This window comes from Dermochelys coriacea, chromosome 16 (genome assembly GCF_009764565.3).
Source record: "Dermochelys coriacea isolate rDerCor1 chromosome 16, rDerCor1.pri.v4, whole genome shotgun sequence".
NCBI lineage: Eukaryota > Metazoa > Chordata > Testudines > Dermochelyidae > Dermochelys > Dermochelys coriacea.
The window spans coordinates 13,009,174-13,036,744 of record NC_050083.1 but is presented as its reverse complement, the minus strand read 5'-3'; the positions used below and the strand labels follow the sequence as shown (position 1 = coordinate 13,036,744).

At 44.5% G+C, this 27,571-nt stretch overlaps 2 protein-coding genes across 12 annotated transcripts in view; one reads left to right on the top strand and one right to left on the bottom strand.

The window, feature by feature from the left end:
* Positions 1–1,036: 1,036 nt before the first annotated feature.
* Positions 1,037–25,220, top strand: DYNC2I2 (dynein 2 intermediate chain 2). Of its 3 annotated transcripts, XM_038375100.2 has the most exons (10): positions 1,039–1,493; positions 7,669–7,898; positions 12,299–12,559; positions 13,636–13,745; positions 15,391–15,548; positions 22,125–22,234; positions 22,562–22,726; positions 23,131–23,363; positions 24,112–24,269; positions 24,762–25,220. In XM_038375100.2, exons 1-10 carry the CDS (start codon positions 1,421–1,423, stop codon positions 24,998–25,000), a joined length of 1,737 nt encoding a protein of 578 aa, XP_038231028.1. In that variant the 5' UTR covers positions 1,039–1,420; the 3' UTR covers positions 25,001–25,220. The 3 variants fall into 3 exon arrangements, with proteins under 3 accessions (XP_043354584.1, XP_038231028.1, XP_038231031.1); XM_043498649.1 differs by lacking the exon at positions 22,562–22,726 and having other exon boundaries at positions 1,037–1,493; XM_038375103.2 differs by lacking the exon at positions 7,669–7,898 and having other exon boundaries at positions 1,041–1,493.
* SPTAN1 (spectrin alpha, non-erythrocytic 1) overlaps positions 11,895–27,571 on the bottom strand; it is an 86,761-nt gene continuing 71,084 nt past the window's right edge. For 8 of the 9 annotated variants that reach the window (XM_043498637.1, XM_038375095.2, XM_043498638.1 and 5 more), the window contains 4 exons: positions 27,355–27,408; positions 26,700–26,846; positions 26,166–26,313; positions 25,224–25,542 (listed from right to left, as the gene is read on the bottom strand). In XM_043498637.1, the coding sequence (XP_043354572.1) occupies positions 25,417–25,542; positions 26,166–26,313; positions 26,700–26,846; positions 27,355–27,408 (475 nt within the window). In that variant the 3' untranslated portion in view covers positions 25,224–25,416. Of the gene's footprint in view, positions 11,908–25,223; positions 25,543–26,138; positions 26,314–26,699; positions 26,847–27,354; positions 27,409–27,571 lie in introns of those variants that run through there. The other variant, XM_043498641.1, reaches the window with a different exon arrangement.

The following is a 27,571-nucleotide window of genomic DNA, read 5'->3' as shown; positions in this document are numbered from 1 at the left end:
TTTACAATTGATATCCAGTCTCCTAAGCCCTGTGCTATCTCAATCAAGTTAGCTGAATGTGACTGAAAAGCTCTCTAAATGCTCGTTGAGACGCAGGCTAACTGAAGCATTTGAAGCTGTGGCAGAGGCCCTTTCAAATAGCAACAAGATGGCAGTGACCTGTGCTCGTTATTCACTTGCACCTGGATAGGAACTCCTAATCGAGATATCAAAAACCAATTATCGACTCTAGGAGCCAACCAGTGCCTCTCAGTTTAACCTTTCAGAAAATGTTACATGTTGGGTTTAGGCTTTAGAAGGACAAAGAACCTGAAGCAGCACAATTATTATGAGTGATTAACAGTCAGGTGACCCCAGAACCCCATTTCTGAGTGACATTTCTGCATAGCTACCGGTGGCTCCCTCAAGAGTACATCCTTTTTCTGTTGTGACAGATTGTACAGGGCTGAGTTCAGACAGCCCATGCTACTCTGTTCCCTCGGGACACTGTGCCAGAGCAGGAGGTGGTAGGTGTATATTGCACACAGCGGATGTTGTGACTAACATGGCTGCATGGCTACAACAGCGGGCATGCATAGGCCACCACGCCAGATCGTTACTGGGCAGGAAACCTGCAGGGCCATCACTCAGGCACTTATGGAGCTGCACGGCCACTGGCTAGAGCGTGTTTTGGGGCAGGAGAGCTGCAAGGTCATCACCTGGGGGCGTGGCAGCCCATCCCTGTGCACAGCCGTCGAAGGCCGGGCGAAACCAGCCACGTGTGAGAGGGAGCGCGATAGCGCGCGCGGCTGTCGTACTTTCCCTCTCCCGCGCCCGCTTCTCGCGCCGTCCTCGGCGCCTTAGCACTGAGCTCCGTCCGCTCTCTGCCTGCGCGAGGCGCGGCCAATGGGGGCACAGCGTGGGGCAGGCGGCGGAGGCGGGGCCCACATGGAGTCTGATGCGGCTGCGCACAAAGCTGCCCGCCCCTGGATGTTCAGGACGGAAGGGGGTGTCTACGCCTGCGCATTACAGCGCTTGTCTCACATGCCCAAGAGCGGTGTTTTCTGCGCTTGCGCTGTACGCCTCCCCTCCCCAGCGGCCGGGAGGGGGGATTGCTGCGCGTGCGCAGTGTGGCCTTCGTGCCCCCGTGCCCCGGAGGGGGGGTTGCTGCGCCTGCGCACAACGCTGCCCGCCCCTCGCCAGCAGTAGCAGCAGTAGGAGGAGGCGGCGTTGGTCCCGGCTGGGGCGATAGCGTGAGGGTGCCCGAGCGCCGCCGTTGCCCCCTTTTATCCGGGAGCCTCAGGTCCGGGCCGAGGAGGAGGAGGCGTCCCGGCCGCGGAGGGAGTCCGAGCGGCGGCGGCAGCAGCAGGAGTCTGTGCCCGGCCCCCCCTGCGCTCAGTCCCGTTACAACCCCCTCCCTCCGCGCTCCGCAGCCACCAACATGTCGGCGCCGGCGGCCAAAGTCAGTAAGAAGGAGCTGAACTCCAACCACGATGGGGCCGACGAGACCTCAGGTGAGGCCGGGACGGGGGAGGGAGGGGAATGGCGGCGGCCGCCGCGGCCTCCTCCCCGCACGGCGCTGCACCGACCGCCATTTTCCCCAGCCACACGGGCCGCGGCCGGGCCGGAGGCGGGAAGAGCGCGGGGTCGGCCGGGCGGATGTGCAGGCCTCAGCCGCGGCGAGAGGAGGCCATGTTAGAGCCCTTTTGTCTGTCCTGCCCGGCCTCCTTCTCCGCGGGCGGGGGGCGCTGCGGCCTGCGCGGAGCAGCGGGACCCCCCCTCCTGGAGCAGCATCCGCGGAGCCTCATTGTGCTCCGCCGCCGCCATGATGCTTCGCCGCCTTGTGGTCTCGGAGCCGCTACTGCTGCATGGTGCTGCCCGGCCGCGCAAGGCGGGGATGGAGCGGCGCTTTCTCCGTGGCTGGCGGGGCCCGCCCGACTGGGGAGCCACGCGCTACTCGCGCAGCGGCGGGATGCGGCTGCCCGCCCGTCCCCACGTGCGATGCGAGCCGCCCGTGTGCAGCGAAAGGTCGGTACTCGGTTCCCCGCCCCGTGGCGTGGGGTTTGCCGCCGCCGCCGCCGCCGTAGGGGGAACTTGCCGGCGGTAAAGCCTGTCGGTTCCCCCACGCACGGATCTTAGCCTGTTTGGCTGGGGGTGTGGAGGTGCTCATGGCAACGAGCCTCCAGGCCAGCCGCTCTTGGCTGTGCCCGGTTCCTTTCACACACGTGCTTCCCGCACCTGAGTTTTCATATGTAATGGGGGCGGGGGAGAGAAGACGAGCCCAATCTACCCATCTGCGGCCGCACGGTGGGGGTAGGGCTTGGCTCTGAGGCCCCCACCGGAAACAAGTACCCCGTAACACGAAATCCTCTGTGTTCGCAAAGTAGTCGGGAGAGGGGTGCCTGTTCCGCACTTTTACAGCTGCTTCCCGCTACCTTTCGTTAATCTTAAAACACTTTAGGCAAACAGCCATTGCTTAATCAAGAGCTCCAGCAGCCTCCGCCGAGTTAAAGTTCTGATTCGAAAATAGCCACTTCATAGTGGTTTTGAAAAATTTACCCGAATCTCTTCCGAAACGTGCCTCTTAATTGTGGAAAACGGCATTTCCAATTGTACTATTTTAATTCAGAGTAGCAGCCGTGTTAGTCTGTATTCGCAAAAGGAAATGGAGTACTTGTGGCACCTTAGAGACTAAGAAATGTATTTGAGCATAAGCTTTCCTGAGCTACAGCTCCACCGAATGCATCGGATGAAGTGAGCTGTAGCTCACTCAAGCTTATGCTCAAATAAATTTGTTAGTTTCTAAGGTGCCACAAGTAGTCCTTTTTTTTTTTTTTTTTTTTTTTTACTGCTTTAATTAGCATTTTAATTTTTTCTTTAGTATTCGGTTCACTTAACTGATTCAATTTCTGTAAATGTGTTCAGTTCAGAAAGAATGATTTGGTTTATAATTTTAGTAAATTATTAACCTATTGTTTCCACAGATGGACTATAAAATATCAAATGTATATGACTATATATTGTGAATTAGCACGATACCTGGTTTGAACCTTTAAAAAAAAAAAAAAGAAAAAGGGGGAGAAAAAAAAGCAAAGCTTTATAGCAATCTTCAGAGACTTTACTTAGCAAGTTCATTTAGTAAAAAATGGTAGTTTTACAAGGTCTGGTGAGCCTTGTCCTATCAAGTGGAAATAATCATCACTCCTGGTGATAAAGCTATCACTGCTACTTCCAGGTGGGAGTTTTTATCACGGAGAGAGCTCTCTATCCACTTTGACATGAACACGGTAACTAGGTTCTAGATCTGGCAGTTTTCTAGCTGAGAGACCTTTGTAAAAGTGGACCATCACACTCTTCTAGAGTTCTAGTTCTAGCTTTCCTAGAATTCTTATTAATTTGGCTACTCCCTTCATGTCTGGCCACTTTGGAGATACAGTTATTTTTCAAAGTTGGAAAAACAGTTCTGAGTTGTCTTTCCATTAGGAGTTCTGCTGGAGTATATCCAGTAGCAACTATTAATGTTGATCTCTAAACACAGAAGAGCAAGTAATGGATCTTACCTGCACTGACTGCAGCAGGTTCTCTGTTTTAAATTATAAATGTTTGCCTTACATACTGCTGAGAACTTTTCTGAAATACTCATTTCCACTCAGTTTCAAATATTCAGCAAAGTTGTCTAGCATACAGTAAACTCTGAGATTCAGAAGCACTGTACTTTCTGTACTTAATATTCACTGCATTTTGGTCAAAGAACCCTGTAAACATCACCCACTTCGCATATTTTAGTGGAGTGGCTGAGTTTGAATAAGGAAATGTATTTATTTTTATCTCAATCATTGGGAGGCAAAGATTCTCAATACCCTTAAACATCTTCAAGCAGTAGAGTCTGCTGATGTCCCAAGGAATAAGCATTTCCCAGCAAGTCCTGTGCTAGGATTTCAGCAATAATAGGAGCACAGCACTGTTTTATGAGACAGCAGTCTGGGTCCTGAATAAATTCACTATGAGGCGGAACATGAAGTATTTTCTCCAGACAAAGGATCGGAGTCCGGCTGTGAGAAAAACAGTGCATTGCTCCTGTTGTTCCTCTTGTGCTGCAAGTCTTTTATAATTGCTTCACAAATGAATGTTTAAAACATCAAGTGCTAACAGAGAGAGCAGAAAAGGGAACAAGGGGAGTAAAGTATTGCTAAGATCATACTTAACATTGGCCTGCTGAAAATCTAAAGAGAAGTTCTGCAGTCTAGATTTTGTCAGGTTTTAGAAAAATACAACTCGGGAGAAAATGAGGGTGAAGGATGCTTTCATGATATCAGCCCATTACAATGCATGTACAGACGCTTGCACTGGTAAAACAGTGGATGTTACCACAGAATAATGGGACTTGCTTTGTGATCTTGGGCAAGTCAGTTAACCTCTCTGTGCGTCCTGTTTCCTTATTTGTAAAATGGGAATCCCATTCACTTCTCTAATGAAGCTAGAGAAGATCTGCAGATGCAAAGTATCGTTTTAAGCACAAAGTATTATTGTAGCCTCATGAGGTGCAGCATCTGGGGCACAGAGTAAGTAAACATACACATGTGAGTTCATAGAGTTTACCAGAAAGACATCTTGATTTGAAGACTCCAAGAGATGAAGTATCCACCACTTTCCTTGGTAGTTTGTTCCAATGGTTAATCATCCTCACTGTTAAAAAAAAGTGCACCTAATTTGCGTTTGTCTAGCTTCAGCTTCTTGGCCATTGGTTCCTGTTATGTCTTTCTCAATTAGATTAAAGAGCCATTTAGTACCTGTTATTTTTCTCTCTGTGAAGACACAGTACTTATACAATTGTTGCAGTATTCTTTTCTATATAGGTTCTTATATTGCACTCATCACCATAGGTTTCAGAGTAGCAGCCGTGTTAGTCTGTATTCGCAAAAAGAAAAGGAGTACTTGTGGCACCTTAGAGACTAACAAATTTATTAGAGCATAAGCTTTCGTGAGCTAATGCATCCGATGAAGTGAGCTGTAGCTCACGAAAGCTTATGCTCTAATAAATTTGTTAGTCTCTAAGGTGCCACAAGTACTCCTTTTCTTTTTACTCATCACCATAGTATCCATGCAGATATCAAACATAATATAATAACTTTATCTGAGTTTCTACAGCATATTACACTTGCATCAATAGCAAATACAAGGTTTAAAAACATGTCTGTAGACCTCGTTAATGGCTTGGTGAACTAGGAGTGGTCCTTTTGTTCCCAATACTGTATTAGGTGGTGAGTGTCATGCTCAAATGGGGTTTGGGTTACACTGCTTATGTGTGTAGCATTTGCATCCTTTGAAAAGATCTACTAATTAGAGTTTCATGAAGGCCTAAATAAATCAGGAGGAGCAGAGGAGATAGATGGTCGAAGGCACAGGGCTGGGAATTGGGAGACTTCAGTTCTGCCCCTGATTTCTTTTGACTTTGGGTGAGTTACTTAATCTCTCTCTCCCTCATTCTCTGTATCTGTAAAATGAATACAATATTTATTTCTACCTCATATCTGTGTTGGAAGGCTTACTTTGCTAATCTTTCTCAAGTGAAAGATGCTAGAGAAGGGTGAAATATTACTATAAAGTATAATTATTATCTGATGATGGTTCTTTGTTAGATTGCCAGAGTAGAACAAATCGAGCTATGGCATAACTGGGTGCAAATCTCTTGACTTTAGTGGAGTTATGTCCATTCTGAAGCTACGCCGGCATGTCTATAAGTGCAGCCGTACTGCTGCTTTACTGGAATAGGAGGAATACCAGTATACTGTACTGGCAAAGCATTGCTGCTGTGGATGCAGCTATATTGGTATAGTAAAACCAAGCGGAACAAGCTATACCAGTAAAAGTGCACGCAGTTTTGCCAGTTTGTGTCGACACTAGGGGCTACAACCGGCAAAGGTATGTCGGTCAGAGTTGGGATGACACCTCTTCACACCATTGACCGACATAGGGTTAACAGAAATCTGTAGTATAGACCTGGCTGAATTTGTTCCCATATATCTTGATTCTTATGTATGGGGCATATTCATCCCTGGAATAAGTGGCAAGAACTCCATTGATGAAGTACATGCATTGATTTAGATCTGTTTATGCCAGGGCTGAATTTATCCCATGTGTCCACCACTAAGTTAAAAAGAACTGGTCTACACTTGGAAGTTGTACTGATATAGATATACTTGTATAAGCCCTAGTGTGGACACAGTTGTTATACCAGTATAGCTTATTCCCCTTTGCATATGGGAATAGTTATACCAGTATAAAGCTATTTCCACATATATAAGCAGTGTAACCTTTATACTGATGAAACTGCATCTACACTAGGGTGTTGTATGGCTGGGTCTACACTACCACTTTCAGTGCTAAAACTTTAGTCGTTCGGGGTGTGAAAAAGGACATCCCTGAGTGACAGAAGTTTTGGTGCTGAAAAGTGCCTGTTTAGACGGCTCCCGGCGATAAAGGTACCACCCCTCATTTGGGGTGTTTAAAAAAAAAAAAAAAAACGTGTCTACACTACCAATGTCACAGCGCGGCCACAGCAGTGCTGTAACATGGGGAGTGTAGGCATCCTCTAAAGCTTTAACTTGACTGGTATAGTTAGAGGGCTACAACTTTCTGGTATAGAGCTCTCCATGGGACATGGACTGCCCAACTTTGGCAATTCAAACAGAGTGAGATTCCAAAAAGCTAAGAGTGGAATTTAAATAGTACTTTAAACACAGTACAAATACTTCATCAGAATAAGATTAATTAAAAAAAAAGATTAAAATTAAGCCAAAATTGGGTGTGTGACTCCGAACTGGAACTGTGGGCATATCTCCCAATTCCATTAAGATATCTGTTCTGCTGAATTTAATAAAATACTGTTATTGCTTGTGGCTGTGGAGGAACCCTAAGGGATGGATATTAGAGAGGATTATGTGCCTTTTTTTTGCTGAATATCCGGTTTCTCCTCAAACATCCTTCACAATGTAGCCCCCCCGCCCCGGCGGCGAGAGGTTGGGGGTAGGGGAGAAGGCTTCCTTCTCACAATGCAGAGTTGCAGACCGCTAGCGTGTCTTCAATCTCTCTCCTGAAGAGAGAACGGCAGGGCCTCATAGGACAGATTCTGGAGCTTCCCCTTGCAGCCCCCTTCTTTCTTGGGTTGGATTTGGGGCCGCCTCCACTTTGGGACTGGAGGGCACCCCACCCATTCCTCTTCAGGATTTGAGGAGGCGGCACAGGATGGTTTTGCCAGAGGCAGGCTGCTGAGCTGCCAACTTTGGTCTCATGAACTTTGTTTTCAGTGTCCTCGCCTCTCCCACCGCGGCCATCTTTATTCCTGGCACTGACCCCTTCAACCTGTTCACTTCCTCTGAACAGTTGGAATGCTCCCTCCCCACGTTGGGTCCCGGGGTCTAAGCTGAGTTAAATGCCCCCTAAACAGAGGAGGTGAGGGAACAACGGCAGGCTCACGCAACATGTCCTAAAGAGAGACCCTGTGCCCTTAGCAAAGAGGGCGGGTCCGGCTAGGCCCTTCCCCCAGACCTGAGGTTCCATGCCCTTAACCAAGGTGGCCATCTGAAATGTTGGGTATTCTGTAAGTTCCGTGCCCTTAACCAAGATGGCAGTCATGCCAGTCAGAGTAGTATTGTGGAATTGTTGCTGTTAACTGTTGTCATTCTACAGTGCCTTTCTGGTCTCCATGGGAACCTACGCAGCTGGCTTGGGAAGATGGCGGCTCTAGAGAGGTCGCAGGGGGTCGCTTGGGACCGGGACTCCAGGCTTCTGTGCTTCTAGAGAGACTCACTGCTACCTCTTGCCATTCCTCCGCCGCTGGGATGTTCGGGGATGGTGTGGCATGCGGTGCCGATGTAGAGTCGCTGTGGCGAAGAGACCAGGGGACCCGCTGCGAGGCGGTGAGCGGCCATGGTGGTTGTGGGGGCAGGGGCCATTCACCGTGGTGGTGGGTTGGTGGGTACCTTGGCGCTTTCTCCTGCACGTTGACTCTGTCCATGAGTCACTTGCTCTGGGGGAAACTGAAGGGGCTCCTTACCCCACTCTCTGGCATTAAGCAGCTACCAATGCATGAAGCAAATGCTGCAGCTTGCTGGGAACCTGAGGGGCTTTCCCCTAAATAAAGCCATCCTTCTGCAGGAAGTGCAGGAGAGCCTAGGGACATGTCTGTGGCAGTCCTAGAGTGAGGTAAGTCCCCAAAGGTCTGGATGCCAGAGAGTGAGGCACACAGCACGTTGACACACTGTTTACCTCATCCTGAGGCATTGGTACCTTTATTTGGTTCACCTTTGCCATCTAGGTCTGGCAAAGATCTCACAGTGCTTCCTTTTCTGAAATATGGTGGAAATAGTGTTTTATCCTGGAGAGAAAAGGTACTGTGTCCCTTGTGCCCATTCCCAAATGCTGAACGGCAAAACACGACAGTTGTTTGTCTTCCAAGAAATCCCTTTGTGCTAAGAAAATTGTGACTTGCCAGCTCTATTGCCCTTGCAGATCTTCAGATAAAACGTTGTCTGAATTGTTAGAGTAAGAAAATAAACTAAGGGTGGAGGGAAATTTCTGCCATTGCTATCACCATTGTCACTGGCACTGTCAGAATATTTACAATCTACTGCATGTGCCTAAGTGGTGCTAACTATTTATCCTCCTCGTTGTATTTGTGCCTTCTACCCATCCTAAATCCTCTCTGGCCATAACTTCAGTCATCACTTGGCACTATACAGCCCCTTTTGGGACTCCACTGGCCTTCTTTGGGGGGTTATCAGGCCTCAGGTTTTCTTTTGGAGTGCTCACAAGGCCTGAAGTCTTTCCATGTCAACATAATCTCCTGGGTTGTCTTCTACTTTCCTGGAAGTATCCCTCTCCTTTTTCAACTCCCACTACACTGCCCCTTCCTTTCTTCTTCCCCAGCCTCATTCTCTTTTGGTAAATGAAAAGCACTCCACAAAGTCCAAGAAATCAGAAACGCATAGATGTAAGAAATCTGAAAACTTAACTCTCCATCTTCTGTGGAAGGTGAAATCTTTTCTCGTCTTTGTCATCCTCTGAGGAGTCAGACTCAGATGAGGGGAGGCATTTTGACATTGTAGATCTGTCAGTCTACATTCATTGAGATGGCCTAATTTATTCTGGATATTTTTGATGAGGAAACACATATTCCAAATTAAAATAAATAAAAATTAAAGTCTGAGGGGATTCTGGTCTTCTCTGCCCTGGAGCTGCTGGAATAGTTTTTTGCTTCAGTGGCTCTGCCCAGAATATAGGGAATTCCCCACCAATAGAGTCTGCCTCAACATGGATAAAGTACAGAAAAACACACACCTCAAACTTTCCTCAGTACCTGAAGTGAACATCTCAGTCTCAAGGTTTGCAAAACCAAATAAAAACATAAGTGATGATCCCAGTTGAGGGATGCTGCCTCCCTCAAAGATCTGTTGGGCAAACACAGGGAGAAATAGCACAATACAGCTGTGAGACAGCAACTTTGACTACAGAGATAGCGATGACTGGACCTCTCTCTGGTCAGGTCCAAAAGCCATTACCCCAAAAATCTTCTCAAAAGCCTGCTATCCTCATTTTTCACTTGGAAAAGCTTTCCTCTAGTTTTTTGTATCAAAGTTGTCTTCCTTGCAGCAATTACCTCTGTGAGAGAGGTCAGCAAAGTAGAAGCTCTTTCCTCCCGAGAATCCTTTTTTACTTCTTTCCAGATAGGGTTATACTTTTTAAAACCCATGAATTTACATCTGAAGTATATTCAAGTCAGTCAGGAGACTGTTATTCCTTTCATCTTCTGTAAACCATCCACACTGCTAGTCCAGTTCTTTGGCTCGCATAATCCTACATTAGCAGAAGGCAAGCTAATTTTTGAGTGCATGGTACAAGCACTAAGTGCTGCCACAGGAACTTCAGTTTTCCTGTCCGTTTTCAGAAGTGCTTCCATTTTCACACTTTCATAGTGGAAGTGCTAATTACAACCACCTTCTCCATCTGTTCCTTCATTCCAGCTTTCCGGCTTCGAAATACCTCTGACTTGCTGAACCCATAGCACTGTTCCATCAGCAGCTTTATTTCTCATTGGGTAGCTGGCTGGTTGCTGAAACTGGAACAAAGCCACATCTGTAGTTGAAAAAACAAGGAGTACCTGTGGCACCTTAGAGACTACCACTCTGAAATCCTGTATTGGAATATTCCAAGAGCTAAATTATGTAAAGCTGCTGTGAACAGCCTATCTATTCTTTTTACTGTGCTCCGGGGGCATATGGAATGCTGCAGAAAATCCAGGCTGGAGATCTGGGCTAGGAAAGCATGTTTACTTGTTTGCAGGTAGCAGATGCAGAAATATCTGTTTCAGAGTAGCAGCTGTGTTAGTCTGTATCCACAAAAAGCAAAGGAGGACTTGTGGCACCTTAGAGACTAACACATTTATTTGAGCATAAGCTTTCGTGATGCATCCGATGCAGTGAGCTGTAGCTCACAAAAGCTTATGTTCAAATAAATGTGTTAGTCTCTAAGGTGTCACAAACCCTCAGCACAGATATTTCTCAAAAAGAAAAGGACATCTTCTTGTTTTATATTGTTTTGTTTGGTGGAGTTGTCTGAGGCAGTTTTTAGCACCCTTCCAAAAATTGAAGAACTGTCAAAATTAAGCACAACTCCCTGTAGCTGAGATGTGGATAAAAGGTGCAAAATGAAAAATAAAACAGGCTGATGGGCTCAGCACATTTCTAAAAGATTGTGGCTCCCTGTGAATGTAGACTCTGGAACCCTGTGGGAGAAGTTTGGGCAATGGACTGGCTTGCTGTATTTCTTGTACAGTGCTGAGACATCATGGTTCTAGGCATAGTATAAATACCTAGCTAGAACATGTTGCTGATGTCTGGTTAATATTAATTCAGGCTGTTTCTTTGTCATGGCAAAAAACACAGTGGTCAAAAATATATGGAAAAAATCCAGGAAGTCATGAACACACATTGCTTTGACCAAATAGCCTTTGTTTATGGATTTATTTTTGAAATTTGTTTTAATTAAAAATTTAAAACAGCATGTCACTCTCCGATACTTCACTTCACTGGACATATGTAGAGCCAAATTTGTAAAAGTCATGGAGGAGTCTTGATTACTGGTTTAAAAAGACCTTAAAAGTCAAAAGTTTTACCAAAGCCATGACTATGATAAACAGAGCCTCAATAATAATGGTTTTTGGAGATGGAAGTAATTTTAATACTCTGCACAAGGAGAAGAGGTGTTATGTTCCGGGCCCAGCTAGATACAGGGAATAGGGAAGTATTATTTACTACTTTGCATAACACAAGAATCGGGGGTCACCCAATGAAATTAATAGACAGCTGGTTTAAAACGAACATAAGGAAGTACTCCTTCACACAATGCACAGTCAACTTGTGGAACTCATTGCTGGGGATTTTGTGAAGGCCAAAAGTATAACTGGGTTCAAAAAAGAATTAGATAATTTCATGGAGGATAGGTCCATCAATGGCTATTAGCCAAGATAGTCAGGGACACAAACCCCATGCGCTGGGTGTCCCGAAATCTCTGGCTTCCAGAAGCTGGGACTGGACAATAGGGGATGAATCACACAGTAATTGCCCTGTTCTGTTCATTTCCTCTGAAGCATCTGGTAGTCATCACTTTTGGAAGACAGGATACTGGGCTAGATGGCCCATTTGTCTGACCCAGTGTGGCCATTTTTATGTTTTTATATATTATGCTGCACTGGAGGAGCAAGAATGAGGGGAATCTATTTACATTCATGTTGATCATATGCTAAAAGTAATTGAATTTTCTTACCCTAGTAGTACAGTACGTACATAGTGTGGATCCCAGTGCCTTATACATCAGTTAAAATTGGGTCCTATGTTTCCACTCCCATAACTCTGGGACTGTCCTTTCCTACTAATTCTCCTGAGTACCTAATCACTGGAATAGAAGGTTGGCATCTGTATCATCACCCTGTTGATTTGAGGGAAGTCGAGAAGCAAGTGACCTCTGTTTCTCTGATTCTAAAACCAGGGTAGCTCCATAAAGTGACTTGCTAGAGGTGTACTTAGATTTGATAACTATTCTTCTCTTTGTGAAACATGATCTCCACTGGCCTGAGAACTGTTCTTGCATACATGCCTCCACAGTGCATGAAAGCCACCAATTAGCCAGGATCACAATATGCAAGGTCCCTTTTGAGTATATAGTCAGTATATTTAGTGACAAAAGGGAATTGTCCTAAATGGGTCTCTGTGCACCCATCTTTCGTTGTTTCATTTGTAGAACATTATTCTTCTTCCAACAGAAAAGCTGCCAGACTGGGGAGATCTCAACCATGGAGGCTGTAGTACAATCCCATTCCAGCCGAGATGCTGGCATGCAGACTGATCAAAGTGAGGAGACGATCCAAGACTTGGGTCTCCAGAAGGAAGCTCCTGTGGATTATCCTGGCCTGCTCTCGTTCCTTCAGGGAGTGGAGGATGTTGTTATCAAAGAGCTGAATAAAAACTGGAGAAGTCATGCCTTCGATGGCTTTGAGGTGGACTGGGTAGATCAGAATGAAACGGTAGGTTGATAGAATTCAGAGCAATATGACCATACTAGACAGTGCCAATAGCAACAGCTGTGGAATAGTTGGCTCTGTTACCTAGTGCTGAGACTGTCATTGCTTGACTCTGTTCATAAGAAAATAAGTATTCTCTCCTTTTTGCCTTCACCCCAGTCTAGTTAGGTAACCTGTCCTTGTGAGTAGCAACAGTGTGTAATACTGGCTTTATCAAAAGGAAGCTAACAACTGGAGTAGGTTAGTTTCCTCCTCTCTTCAACCAGTGCAGTTTAAAATCTCTGCTCATTTAGATCTTCCTGCCATATTCTTCAGACAATAGTGTGTTAATCATTGTCTGGCAGCATCTGGAAGTCATTGCAGTGCCTGTGGTTTGGCAACTCTACCTGTTCACATGACGGGTATCCGTCCAGGAATGTGGGCAGCTGATAGCTATTGGTGCATGCTGGGTCTGTTTATTGCTACCTCTTATCAGATTATGGTTTGAAAGCACTGTGTAGATCTTAAACCCCCAGAATTGTGGAGCAGGACTGCCCCAAGCCTTCGGGGCATGGGCTCCTTAGTCTTTTCCGTAAGTGCTCTGAAGATAGTAGAGTGTGAGATGACATTATGGAGAGACATTTGGTTTGCTGGGAGCATGCAGAGTTTTGTGTGTGATCCTGTCAGTAGGAGGCAAACTTCTGTCTTGCCTGTATCTACAAACCACAGTTTGTCTCCCCAGACTCTGCTGCTGTAGTAAAGAGAGTGGGAGTCTGGAGCCTGACCAGGATATTGGTTTGTGGAGATAACGTGATTCTTTCTTCAGTCTCTGAATATAGATCAAGACTAACAAATGTATTTGAGCGTAAGCTTTTGTGAGCTACAGCTCACTTCACTGAATGAAGAATCTGATGAAGTGAGTTGTAGTTCACAAAAGCTTATGCTCAAATAACTTGTTAGTCTCCAAGGTGCTACAAGTCCTCCTTTTCTTTTTGCGGATACAGACTAACACGGCTGCTACTCTGAAACCTGAATATAGATCCTAATTCTCCGTATCTCCATAGGTTGTTGGCTCAGTATTTGGATTTCATCTTTTCCAGGTGTCCTGTTTGCATAGCTTATTGTACCCAGAGGCTCGGGATCAGAAATTGCAGGTGACCAGCATCTCCTGGAATGCCACTGGATCAGTTGTTGCATGTTCTTACGGCAGGTGAGCACCTGATTTGATCCAGAGCACAACTGAGAATGGTTTCTGAGACATTTCAGACTGGCCTGCATTCAGCAGTGTTCTAATTTAGGTCTGATATCCTTTTCCTTTTCTCTCTGTCCCTTATCTCCAATCCCCAAAACTACTCTATATTTTCTCAGTGTTTTGTTCTTGGAGATCCTGTTGGAAAGCGTAAAGAGGTGTATGTTTGTATATGTATGGGATGGTTGGATGTGCATACTTGCCTTGATGATAAAATGTCTAGTTAGCCATCACGTGGTCTCCAAGCCCATATAGAATACACCTGGTGTCCATGCACAGAAATGCTCTCAACTGTGTACTCGCATGCCAGATACTATTTGGATTAGATTTTCTTCCAGCAAGGCTAACCACCATTTTAGTCTGCTTTGTTATCGCCAGTGTGGACAGAGATTGCTGGTAGTCCTCCCACTGCTGGCACATAGTAAACTAGTCATGGTTGAAATTGCTTGTCTGATTTACTTTCCCACATGCACAGTTCCTGGTACCTTATTCTGGGAAACCCATTATTTCAGAAAGTGAATGACATCATTATGGAGTTGATTGGGTTTAGGAAATGCAATATGGCAAACATTTGTTTCATGGTATTTCCAGCCCTGGGGACTTTGCACATGGCAATAATTGCTATAGATTTGCACTGCCCCTAAGAAACAAAGGTTGCACGCTGATAAACACAAAGTAAATGAAATAGCTACAAAGCAGAAGGGAAGCAGAACTTTGTCTTTTGAGAGATTTAATTCCTTTGTCCTTTCAGAGTTACAAAATGAAGCAAATCATGAGCCCAACTTAATTGGGGCAAGTAAACATGGAAATGAAATTGGATTTAGGCCTTGAGAGATGTCAGTGGCATGACTTGTGTAATATTATCCGCACCATTTGGAGGTGCAAATGGGTGTGAATGAGACTTCATGATTGTATGACCTCAGCAGAAATGTCATTACATATATGACTAATTAAACAAATGCCTCATTTTGTCTTTGAGATGGGTGGGGGAGATTGTTGTACATCACTATCAGAGCCCTCCACGCCAACATCAAGGGTCCGCTTAATGGCTACTCTCTCCTGGCCAAGCAGGACTGAGTAGCACTTCAGCCCCTATCAGTTCTCCTTATTCAGCTGCAATGGTCACTGCTCAGCAGCACAACACTTTTTTCCTCTCGAGAGCACTTTCAAACCCTGAACTCCTTGTTGGAATGAACCGTTGTTGGCTTTTCATCCTCTCTGCAGAACAGTTGCTTCTGGTAACTTAAAAAGGCGGAAATGTGTGCTCTCTTTGAATGGTGGCTGTGAAGTAACTTTCCCCAATGTGGATTCCAGGCTGTTACCTTAGTAGTATAGTTAATAGGTCCTGTCCTGTAATAATTTATATCAAAGAACTGCTGTCAAACGCTCCCATCATACTGGAGTGCATCAACATGTACTCATAAATGTAGCACTCCCCAGAGATGCATTGTAATCGCAGCCTCCTCTAAACAAAGCCTTTCATAGCCCCAGAGAGCACGTGTCAATGGAAATGGGAATGTAGCTGGAAATGTGCGTAGCTGAGTGTGTCTATATAACAATGACCAGATGAGGTATAGCTTCCATCTTGACTTCTTTTCTTTTCCAGACTGGACGACGGGGACTGGAGCACAGAAAAATCCTATGTTTGTACCTGGAACCTGGACAGAAGGGGGTTAAACCCAAAGCGTCCTGATCTAGTAGTGGATGTTCCCAATTCTGTCATGTGCCTAGCTTTCCATCCATCGCAGCCTTCGTTGATCGTTGGTAGACTGCTCTTGCCTTAAATTTTATTTTTAATTGTTCCCTTATCTCTCCTTCAACTAGTGCTGCTGACTTTCTCTTCAAGGCTACCTGAGTAGGGTGACCAGACAGTAAACCTGAAAAATCGGGACTCTGTGTGTGTGTAATAGGAGCCTATATAAGAAAGACCCAAAGATCGGTACTGTCCCTATAAAATCGGGCCATCTGGTCACCCTATACCTGGGACTTCTCCCTAGAGGAATGGCAGTGCAAGGCAAGGGAAGTGTTGCTGCCAAATGTGTAATTGCTGTTTCATCCAAGGCACTAGGAATCAGGATCTTCCCTTGTCTTAGTGCGACTTTCCCTCCTCTTAATAGGCTTTACCTGTTTTATACTACCTCTTGGAGCATCTAGAGATTCCTGCTGAGAAAGTGGGGAACCTGGGAGATGGAGGAGGGAGAGCAAAAATCAGTCCTTGCATAAGTATTTGTTGTTCAAGATGGCTGCATATTCCCACTTAGGGTATTGCGTTGCCTAATGATGCCTAATTGCAGAACTTCCCTTAGCGTTGTCTCAGAGTGCTCTTGCATCCTCTTGTACCCCTCCCCTCAGCCGTCTCAGAGCAAGGCTATATCGGGGGACACAACATCATCTACCACCTCAGTTCCTTTCAACCATGAGCTTGCATGGAAGTGAACCGCTCTGAACTCTTTGGGTCTGGAGTTTTCTCCTTGAGTATTCATTGGTGTTGTTAATAGTAGTTAGTATAAGTATAGAAATAGTTACTTAATTGCTAGTGTTTCATTTCTGGGTGATGGTGGAACTGAAGAGGAAGAAGCCAAGATTCAAGAGGTGTGCTTCCTGCCCTACTGCCTTCTCAGCAGTGGATGACCACATTAGGTACCTCAAGTGTTTTGAGAAAGGTCACTCTGTCTGAGTATTCTATCTGCCGAAATTTGATACCCCAGAGCTCGCAAGCAGAGGTAGAACAGATTGCAAGGGGTTCTCCTGAAGGAGGCTCTTGAAGCATCCAAACCAAGATCTGAGACACACTGTTGACTGTGACTTCAGGAAAATTTAAGCAGTTGGAGGATTCCAGGAAGTCGGAACCCCCATCAGCTTTGGCTCCAATTCTCACTGTTCCTGCTATGTCAGAATCAAGGGCCATGTGGTCGTCTCCATCTGTCTTATTGGATCCATTCTATTCTTACAGAGCCTCTATGGCTCCAAAAGTCAAGGCTGGTTCTGGGGTCAGCCTTGGGAGCCAGGAGCATGAGTCTGGTGTTGGATCCGCTGCTGTCAACTTCTTCGTCCCTGACTTTGGCTCCTGCTTTGATTCCACTTACGTTTTCAGTTCAGAAGAATACTGTTACATGATACAAGGTTCACTGTGAGGCTTCTGATCAATCCTCAGATCTGGGCAAAACGCAGAGGACCTTAAGAGGCAGGCTTCACTGGCCACCTCATCTATAAGGAGAGTAGAACTGTCGTACTTCCTCCTCCTAGGACTCCTACAGGACCCTCGTAAAGGCTTCCTCCTTACCTCCCTCAAGGTCCTTTGGTATCTCCAGTGCACTTTGTCACAGATCCAGTGCCAGATCTATAGCTGAAGGAGGCTAGAGGAAGAATTAAGATGCCTGTTTCTTCCTGGTTTGGCCCTCCCTTTGGTCCTCCTCCTTGGGGGGGTGCTCCTGAATCCCAGTTGTTGGGAATACTGACAGTCCTGGGTGTCGTGACCTTATTGGGAGCTGCTGCAGGAATTTTTCAATTATCCTCCACGTGGATGGAGAGGTGAGCTTTCATTTGCTAAGGATCCAGTGGTGTGAAAATCCCAGATCCAGTTCCTCCAAATCTGTCTACATTTCAGGCAGTGGTGCCTGATAATTGATAGCCTCTCTCTTTGAACAGGAGCATGTGGTCATGCACTGTGATCCTGATTTGTCACCAGATGGCATGTGGGAGTTCTTCAGTCTCCTCCCCTTTTAAGGATACTACACTGTTTCATGAATTAGTGGATCGTGTGATGTCCACTTTGAATCTGCCTTGAGTGTCTGTGGAAAAGACTTCTCATCTGATGTTTGACATTCTTGGTGCTTCTTCCAGGAATAGGATATCCCTACCTATTTTGGATGTTTGCTTTAGCCAACTAAATCAGTGTGGGTCTATTCCTGGCAAGCTGCATTCTTTTTCCTCAGAAGAGGATTCATATTTTCATATGGACCCTGTACCTAAGTCGCTGGTGGTGGCTCCTGCCAGTAGCAGAGCAAGATCTGGACAAGCTCACTCTATCCTTATTGACAGAGGGGAAGAAGATTCTCCCTTAGTGAGAAAAGAGTTCTCTTCTTTATCCTTTGGTATTAGGGTGGCAAGTTATCAAGCTGTCGTGTCCTGCTATCAGCTTCACTTGTGGGAGAAGATACTGCTGTTTGTGCAGGAGTTGCTGGATGACAAAAGGAGATTCACCATATTTTGACCCTCCGTTGAAATTGTGTTACACTCATTTAGGGTTTTTTTTTTGATGTCTTGGACTCTTCTGCTAGTATATTGGCTTCTGTAGTGATGCTGAGGAGACATGCTTGGCTTTGCTCCTCTTCTCTGGAGACAATGTTGAAGGGGATGGTCTTTTTGGTGAAAATACAGATGAATTTCTGAAAAAATTGGAGACTACAAGATTGACAACTCTTTCTTTGGTCTTTATTGCTTCTATTAGGAGATTGCTTCTTTGTGTTATCAGAGGCAGTACTCTCCAGAGTCGTCTTCAACTTATTATCCAGAAAATCAGAGATGTCAACAGTACCAGCAAGCTACATCCTTTCAGAGCAGCATAAGAAGAGGTCATTTAAATCAAGACCTAAATTTAAGCAGTCTTCTATTTCGATGAGTATTTTGTCTTATGCCAGACCTCAGATGTGATGGGAAGATCGAGTCAAGAACCAAGCATCTAGGATCCTTCCCTTGCTCTATTTGAAGAGAGGCTAGCCCTTTTTATTAGTGCCTGGAGGCTTATAATATCAGACAGATGGGTTCTAGAAGTTAAAGAAAAGAGTAATGCCACACAGTTTGAAAGACTACCCCTTCCAATTCCTCATACCTTTCCTTTGTCAGGGAACCTGAACATTAACATGCCACACATTACATGGATTAAAAACTGGCTAACTGATGGGTCTCAATCTAATTGTAAATTGGGAATTGTTATTGACGAGGTATGTTTTCAGTTGAGTCCTGCAGGGATGGATTCTTAGCCATACACTATTTAACATTTTTATTAAAGACCTGGAAGAAAATATAAAATCACTGATAAAATTCGCAGGAGCCATGAGAATTGGGGGAGCAGTAAATAAGGAAGAGACAAGTGACTGATTCAGAATGATCTGGATTGCTTAGTAAACTGTGAAGCAAAATATGCATTTGAATACAGTTATATGTAAATGTGTACATCTAGGAACAAAGAATGTAGGCAATACATACAGATGGGAATTTTATCCAGGGAAGCAGTGACTCTGAAAAGGATTTGGAGATTGTGGTGGATAATCAGCTGAATATGAGCTCCCAATGTGACACTGTGGCCAAAAGAGCTAATGCAATCTTGGGATGCACAAACTTGGAAATCTTGAGTAGCAGTAGAAATGTTATTTTACCTCTCTATTTGGCATTGGTGCAACCACTGCAGGAATACTGTCTTCTGGTACCCACAATTCAAGAAAATATTGATAAATTGGAGAGGGTCAGAGAAGAGCCGTGATGATGATGATGATTAAAGGATTAGAAAACTTGCCTTATAGTGATAGATGCAAGTAGCTCCATCTGTTTAGTTTAACAAAGAGAAGGTGGGGTGACTTGATTACAATCTGTAAGTATCTATTTGGGGACAAATATTTAATAATGGGCTCTTCCATCTAGCAGAGAAAGATATAACATGATCAAATGTCTGGAAGTTTAACTCCACCAACCCTGGAATGGACCGATAACTGCAACTGGACATTGTCATCACCAATGAGGACTGGAAGATTATGGTGGACGTCACGATTCCCTTTGAAAACAGGACCCCAGCTTTCCATGATGCCCAATCTTGAAAGCTGGAGAAATATGACCCTCTGGCCGACACATTGAGAGCAAGGGGCTATGAGGTCCAAACTTGCGCGCCAGTCGTCGGAGCCCTGGGTGTATGGGTCCCCAGTAACGAGTGTTGAGAGAATGTGGAATCTTGGCTGATGCGGCAACTGGTGGTGTCAGAAGCCATCAAGTGGTCGAGGGACATCTACCTAGAACACATCACCGGACATCGCCAGTACCTGGAGGGATGAGCTGGAGTGCCGATGAGAAGCGCAGTAAGGAAAGTAATTCAGATACGTTCCTGATGGATTGCATTTTCTAATGGACAACCTACCCTAAATTCTCAGTTACTGAGGGGAAAATCTTCACTCATTGATATATTTGCTTTCCACAACTAACTCTGTATAACTTTTCATGAGTGATGTACCTGAATACTTGGATGCTAATATTTAAATTGTATTATTAAATTTACTCACCTAAATTTGGGTTATTGCTGATTTATGCTCTTATTTATATATATATATATATATATAATATAAAATCTTATGACTTTTTTAAAACAAACTTTGTATTTGTAGATAATCTAAGCATTATACCCAGATGTACAGATATTCTTCTTAACCTGTTGTGACAAAGCTCTGTCCTTGGCTCTGTGGGTCCTGCGTTTCCTGGCAGATTTCGCTAGTCTCGGAGGCTCACTGTTACCCTCTATGTAGCCCTTCTATCCCTAGAGGCAAGGGTCACAGCCTGCTGAGCCATTTACATCATAAGCCAGTGAGGGAGGTGAGGAGAAGCTATCCTCCCTCGCACAGTCTCTGTTGTCTCCTAGTCTCAGTGATTGATCGGGGGGGGGCAAAGGGAGGAACCCGGGCCTGCCCTTTACTCTAGGCTCTAACCCAGGGACCCTAATAGTATCAGTTATGGTAGCTGACCTTTTAGAAACAGTATGTGTACAATTCCCTGGACTACTTCCCCATAGCAGCTCCCACTTCCTCAAGCTCTACTTCACCCTTACCTCAGGGCCTCCTTCCTTCTGCCTGATATGGTCTGCGCTGCTCAGTCTCTCCAACAGTGCAACTTCCTCCCACAGCTCCTGATATGCACACCCACCTAACTGCCTGGGAGGTTTTAAACTAGTTTCAGCAAGCCCCTGATTGGCTTCAGGTGTCTCAATCAATCTGGTTGTCTCCACTGCTTTCTGGAAGGATCTTAATTGGCCTCAGGTGTCTTGATTAACCTGGAACAACTGCCATTTGGTTACTGTGATAACAGGGATTTGTTTCACCTGGGGCTAACATACCTGTTTCTCATTACTTTCCTATAGCCATCTGGCCTTGCCCCATCACTGTGTATTATATAATATTTTAACATTAGCTTTAATTTTAAACCTGTTTTTATCTGTTAAGACATCATTCATTATTGGCATAATGTCAGCTAGAAGGGTGAGTGAATTGAATGCCTTGATGGCTGATCCACTGTTTACTACTATTCATAAAGATAAGGTAGTTCTTAGGCCTGAACCCAGATTTTTGCCAAAAGTGGTGTCTGACTTTTAAATCAATCAATTACTTTGCAGGCATTTTTTCCAAAGCCTCATATGAATAAGGGGGAGTCCGTTATATATACTTTGGATGCAAGAAGAGCTCTTGTATATTATTTAAACATAATTTAAAATTTTGAAAATCATCCAGTTTTTGTATTTTATGCTAAGAATTACATGGGTTATGTCCTCTTCCTAGACTGTTCGTTTAATCCATCTAGAAACAACATTGTTGAATATTATACATGACAGTACAATCACATTCCACCAGAGCTGTGGCAGCTTCTTTTGCTTGCCTTAAGCAAGTCCTTGCTGCTGAAATCTGCAGGGCAGTGACCTGGAATTTTGTACACACTTTTACTAAGTATTGCGCTCTTGATTTGGCCTCCAGGGCTGATGGTAGATTTGGTAGAGCAGTACTTCAGTCTCTCATTAGGACTCTGTTCCTGCCTCCAGGTTATTTTCAGCACTGCTTATCAATCTGTCTCATAAATTGGAATATACAGAGCCACTTGGAAAAATGAAGATTACTTGTGTATAACCAGAGTCGTCTCTGTATATTCACACTTCCTACCTGCCTTCCCCTCTTTCTCAGAGTCCTGGTTTATTCTGGCATGTCTGGTTTGCAGTGGAAGAAACTGAGGTGGTAGAAGGCGCTGCGGCCTTGCCTTCAGAACGTTTGGAGACACTGAGGTGAAAGGTAGGAGGGGGCACAAGAACACTAATGGACTCTGCTAGAAGATTCTACCATTAGGCACCACTAGGTGGTGCAATACCCATGAGTAGGAATAGGCAGAACTATCTCAAACTTTTACATAGCATTGCATCCAAGCTGAATATGTCCCCTGCTTATTCCTGCTTACACCAGAGACTAATTTATTTTCCCTTGGCCCTTTTTGTTCAGGACAACTCTTTCTGTGAGCCAACCAAAGTAAACAGCCCATCATGTCGTGTGTGACTTTCATTGGTAGCCATTGTTTGTTCTTTTGATCCTTTGTCATCTACAGGTGGCCTTTACAGTGGGGAGGTCTTGATATGGGACACGAGCAGGATAGAAGACCCCTTGATCTGGAGGACAGGGATGACAGATGACACTCATACAGATCCAGTTTATCAGGTAATAGGGGGCAGTCCACACTTTAGTGGAATGTTCATTGGGTTGGAGGGCAGGAGGAATCACAATCCTGGTATTACATCCCTTTATTTCCTGGGCATCTTCACACCAGATTAGTACTTGCACAGTTGCATTGAAATCTTTAAATTCTCATTGCTAGTTTAATTTAACCTCAACACAGTTGAAGAGGGCAAATCCTCATGAGACTGGTTTGCTGGTAGTGTCACCTAATGTCATTTGTCCTGAGACTTAGTGTTCTTGAATGTGGGGTTACTGAGCTTGGTGGGTTTGGCAAGGCCCCTTTTCAGAGTTTTCTCATGTTGGGAACAGGTTGACTGGTTTCAGGACTCAAAGCACAGTCACCACTTCCAGATTCTGAGCGTATCCACAGATGGAAAGATCCTTGTGTGGCAGACCCAGAGAGATGGTCAGCTGACGTTAGTTAAAGGATTCGCCGTAGTTGCTCAGCAGATCCCTCGGAGTATGAAACTTAAGGTTAGTTCAGTAATTCCAGAGAACATTGACTTGAAACAACCTTTTAATGGGCTTTGTGTGAGTTAGAGAGCAGAAGTAGGAGGCTCTAGCTTCCATGTGATGGGGGATCAGAGAGAGAATGAAGCCCAGTAAACTTTGGCTTTCCCATTACCAACCCACAGGATAGTGTGGAAACTAGCCCCTTAGAAGTTTTGGGTGCAGCAGCCTTGCCCTGAACTAAAGCTAAATGACCAGAGCTGTAAGCAGCTAAGTTCTCCATCCTGAACTTGAATACTTAGAGGACTCAGTTCTGTAAAAAGAAAATGCTAAATGGTTGGGGCAGGCTATGATTAGTACAGCTTTCATGTACATGTAGGTTACATTTCTGAGTCCTTGTGTCTCATTGTTTGTCCCCTTTCCCCTAGCGCACACGTGGGGAGACAGCTGTGGGTGTGACCTCGCTCTCTTTCTCCCACTTTGATCCCAGTGTGTTTATCATTGGTGTGGAAGGTGGATATTCTCTCAAGTGCTCCACTGCAGTAGAGACCACTGCTGTCCCTGGGACAGGTAGCTCTGTTCCCCTCAAGGCACCTGCACAGTTTGCTTTTTCTCCTCATGGTGGACCTGTGTACTGTGTAAGCTGCTCACCTTTCCACAGGCAAGTAAAGGGCAGACTGCATTGGCACCAAATCTTAGTTTGTTACACTACCATCCTTTTCTAATTGTGGTTTTCTTGAGTGACCTGGGGGTAGGAAGGATCCAATCAAGGGCCACATGCCAGAAACCCTGCTGTATTTGTCACACTGGGAAGCTGTTTTAGTGGGAATGCTGTTGTCTTCAAGGGAGTTGCACCAACTTACACCAAAGCTGAATATGCCCCTTGTATAGGTGCAACTTCATTGAAGCCCATAGCATTGTCCCTATTTACACCACAGCTGAACTTATTTCCACTAGGCTCTTTTTCGTCAGGACAACTCTTCCCATAACAACTTCCACATCAAAGTCAACTGCCCATCGTGCTACTTGTCTTTCATTAGTAGCCATCTATGTTTTAAATGTGGAAGTGTTGTACATAGTGTGTGGGTGCACCCTTTAATGACTGACCATTTTAAATTCTGTAAATCTGTTTCCTTGAAACATGCTGCAAGTCCTGGTGCTGCATACAGTTTGTATGGGTGTGGAGACTACAGGGCCAAAGATGCAGTGATTCATGTGATGGCAGTTCATAGTGGCTAACAAAAAAAAAAAAGAAAACTGAGTAAAGACAAATAATTTGAGGAATCTTGATACCATTCAGTCAAAATTGCCAGAAATAAAGCCGCCACACACTTAAGCAGCCTGCAAGTTGATGTACATTAGCTCTGTGTTTTTAATACTGATCCCCTAAGAAGTTTCTCTTTCTCCAGGAATCTCTTTCTGAGTGGTGGCACTGATGGACATGTTCACTTGCACTCCATGCTGCAGGCACAACCCCTTATTTCTCTCCAGTTATCAAATAAGTACCTGTTTAATGTGCACTGGTCTCCAGTACGACCCTTGGTCTTTGCAGCTGCCACTGGAGAAGGTAGGTACCCTCTATTCTTAGAAGGAGAAACCAGGTTTTCTTCTAAGAAAGTTTGTCAGTTGGTATAATGCAGTGGTTTTTAGATAATCAGGTCTGGCGTATCAACTACAGTTGTCATATCTTGCCCATTGCCAAAGTCTGTCTGGCCACAGACTTGTGTGGATATGGGAAATTTGCTATCCCATGCCATGGCTAAAACTGTTTCCAGCACTCATTTTTAGCAGTAGTAGTTTGCCATGTGACAGACTGACTACAGAAAGTGGCCTAGCATTTAAAGATATCAACAGGGCTGCAGTATAACTTCTGCCAGCAGCTGGTTTCAACCTGCCCTGACTCTAGTGAGTAGATCCACACTTCAGTGTAGCAGTGCTTAATCTAGATAATGCCAGCAGGGGTGAACTTTAATCTGTGCTGCAAGGCTGGAGGGGAAGCTTGAACTAACACTATTCCATATCAATCTTTACAGTAAACAAATGTATTATTTATTTTAAGGAGAAGTGCAGCTGTTTGATTTTGGGAAGAGCTCCCAGAAGCCTGCAGTTTCTATAAAGCAAGCTTCAGCTGAGACTCCTGTGTACTGCATAGAGTTTAACATCAAGCAACCTCAGCTTTTGGCAGCAGGGGATGCCACTGGCATGCTGAAAATATGGCAGCTGAGTTCAGACTTTATTCAACAGGGACCAAAAGAAGTGAATCACCTTGAGCAGCTGGCAAATGAAGTCACTGACTGAGACATTAACAGGCCAGTGTTGTTTCACCATTTCTACCCAAAACTGGTCTGTAAAACACATCCATGACATTTTTGTAATGGAGAGCAAGGTAAGTCCTAGTCACTCTGACCATCTTTACCTGAAGCTATGTAATGAGCAGAAGACATTCTACGGGGCTTTGTTTGAATCACACTTGAAATCGGTACTCAAGCATCAAAATGATTAAACAAGTTGACATTTTTGCTGCAGTTTGGACCAGTAACTTTTATTGAAGCACACTGCAATATTTTTTTCCCTTAAGTTTTAAGCTAAGCAGTTTAAGGGTTACATCAGAAAGTAGCATTGATTATTGGAGAACACAAAGATGGAGACACATGCAGGACTACAGTTAGCAAACACGAGTATGTTTTGTATTATTAAAGGTTAGTGCTTTGATATCAATTCACAAACAGTGAACGTGTAAATTCTATATAGTCATAAGCAGAAGGAAGTTCTCTGCCCTTGCTATCCATGTAGGGCTTCATGTGAGAGATGCAGTAATCTGCCTGTTCCCTGGTCAGGTTCTGAAAGACAAAATTGAAGATAGTAGCCTCTCAGGAGCAAAGACTAAGCTGTTTTGATTGGCAAAGTACTTACATCCAATCCTTCCATTACTCAGTGTAACTTATCTGTAAACCTACTTCTCAAAGGCCAAAGACCCTCAGAGCTAGGACTGGAATGCAAGAGTTGTGGCTCCTGCTCAGTTGTGCAGTACTTTTAAGATTTCCCCCCCTGTTCAGATCAGTCAGTTGACTTGTCTTTATCTCCTTCCCACTGTCAGGATCCAGAATGGAAAACTTGTTACTTGGTGACTTTTCTTTCTGGATCTGTCCTCTCCTCCAGCTTTTTTTTTTTTAAAAAAAAACAGTAAATCCTATGGAACCGTATTAGTTTAAATTTACTTTCCAGTTGCATTGAAACTCTAATCTGGCTTCTTATTGACAGGACATGTACCTAGCAGCAATACACCACTGCTTTACGCTCTCATTAAAAGATCAAACAAACTTGCAGACAGCTTTAGTTGCATCAATAAAATAGCAGGGGAAAAGTGTTTGGGAAGTTAATTGTAGATTCATGTCACCAAGTCAGCTAGCTTTGCAAAAATGCAATAGCTCAGAACAGTGGGAGTTGCACAACTGACACTTACTTGGTATAGCTCCTCCTTGGTCACATAAGGCTTGCCCTCTGAACTAAGGGCCCGGAAAGCACTTTCTATTTCCTCACTGGATTTCACGTTCTCAGTTTCCCTGCTGATCATAAATGCCATGTATTCCTGCAGTGAGACATGTCCATCCCTGCCAACAAAACACACAGAGCATGTAAACATACCTGCTTCAGAATACTACTACTTGATGCTCGCAGGTCTAGCAGCAGGGTTATTCTTACTTCCCAAACCTGCATTAACTAAGATGGTAAGGAATATTGTAACCGTCTCATGAAAAGCCCTGGACATGGGGTCTAGATCATGAGAATTTCTTCACATACAGATATGTGTTAGTCAGACACTAGTTACTAGGTGAAATTTAATAGTCTTTTTTGCTCTAACTATAAAAGAGTAATAATTTAGAGAATATGGAGAGGCTGCAATAATGGACAAAAGCAGCCTGCGACAGACTTTGAAAGTGAAAACAGAACATTTAGCAGTAGAACAATTTATATAGGTTTTCTGCTGTCTGTATACCTGTTGGGATCTACGGTGTCAAGAATCGCTTCAAACTCTGGATCTGGTTCTCCTTCCTCAACCATAGGCAGGTCATAGCCTAGAGAACGTAAGCAGGACTTAAACTCCTGGTGATTGAGACGACCAGATTTATCTTTGTCAAAGTGTCTAGAATAGAAAATATGAATCTTGAAACTTCATTAAGATAACTGGGAAAACTGGAGCAACACTTTAGCCTGATCTGAACATACACACTCACGCAGTGCATAAGTACCTTCCTATTTAATATAGCCAGCACACAGATGCTCTGGAGTGCTTCAGAAAGATCATTAACTGGCCACATACCGCCAGGTATCAGAGTAGCAACCGTGTTAGTCTGTATTCGCAAAAAGAAAAGGAGTACTTGTGGCACCTTAGAGACTAACAAATTTGTTAGTCTCTAAGGTGCCACAAGTACTCCTTTTCTTTTGGCCACATACCTTAAGTGAGTGAGTATTCCAGTTATTGCCACCTGGCTCAGAATTGGCTAGAGAATCAGGGAGTTGTGAACAGTGGAAACTAGGTGCAGCTGAGAATCTGGACCATCAGTTTTTGTGTAGCAATCATCTACATGTCAAGGATCTAAAGAATTCCTTTATGACCACTTTTCCAGGTTGCTGAGAACATGCACACTTACTTGAACATCATGCTGAACTCCTTCAGAGCCTCCTCAGTGACTCCAGTTGTGTTTCTAAAAAGGAAGACGCAAAGCTAGTGAACTGATCATGAAATTGCAGTAGTAGGTCACAGGCTAATCAAACACCAGGTTCATTTCAGGCTGTTTGGTTTTCTGTCTGCCATCCCCTTTAGTGGAGACAGCATGCACCTGGTTCAATTGCCACAGCTAGCTGTAA

Excerpts from the sequence above, each read along its gene's own strand:
- DYNC2I2 (XM_038375100.2), top strand. The coding sequence starts at position 1,421 with ATGTCGGCGCCGGCGGCCAAAGTCAGTAAGAAGGAGCTGAACTCCAAC. Across the intron at positions 1,494-7,668 it reads TGGGGCCGACGAGACCTCAG|TGCCTTTCTGGTCTCCATGG; the intron begins GTGAGGCCGGGA and ends GTCATTCTACAG. Across the intron at positions 24,270-24,761 it reads TGCAGCTGCCACTGGAGAAG|GAGAAGTGCAGCTGTTTGAT; the intron begins GTAGGTACCCTC and ends ATTTATTTTAAG.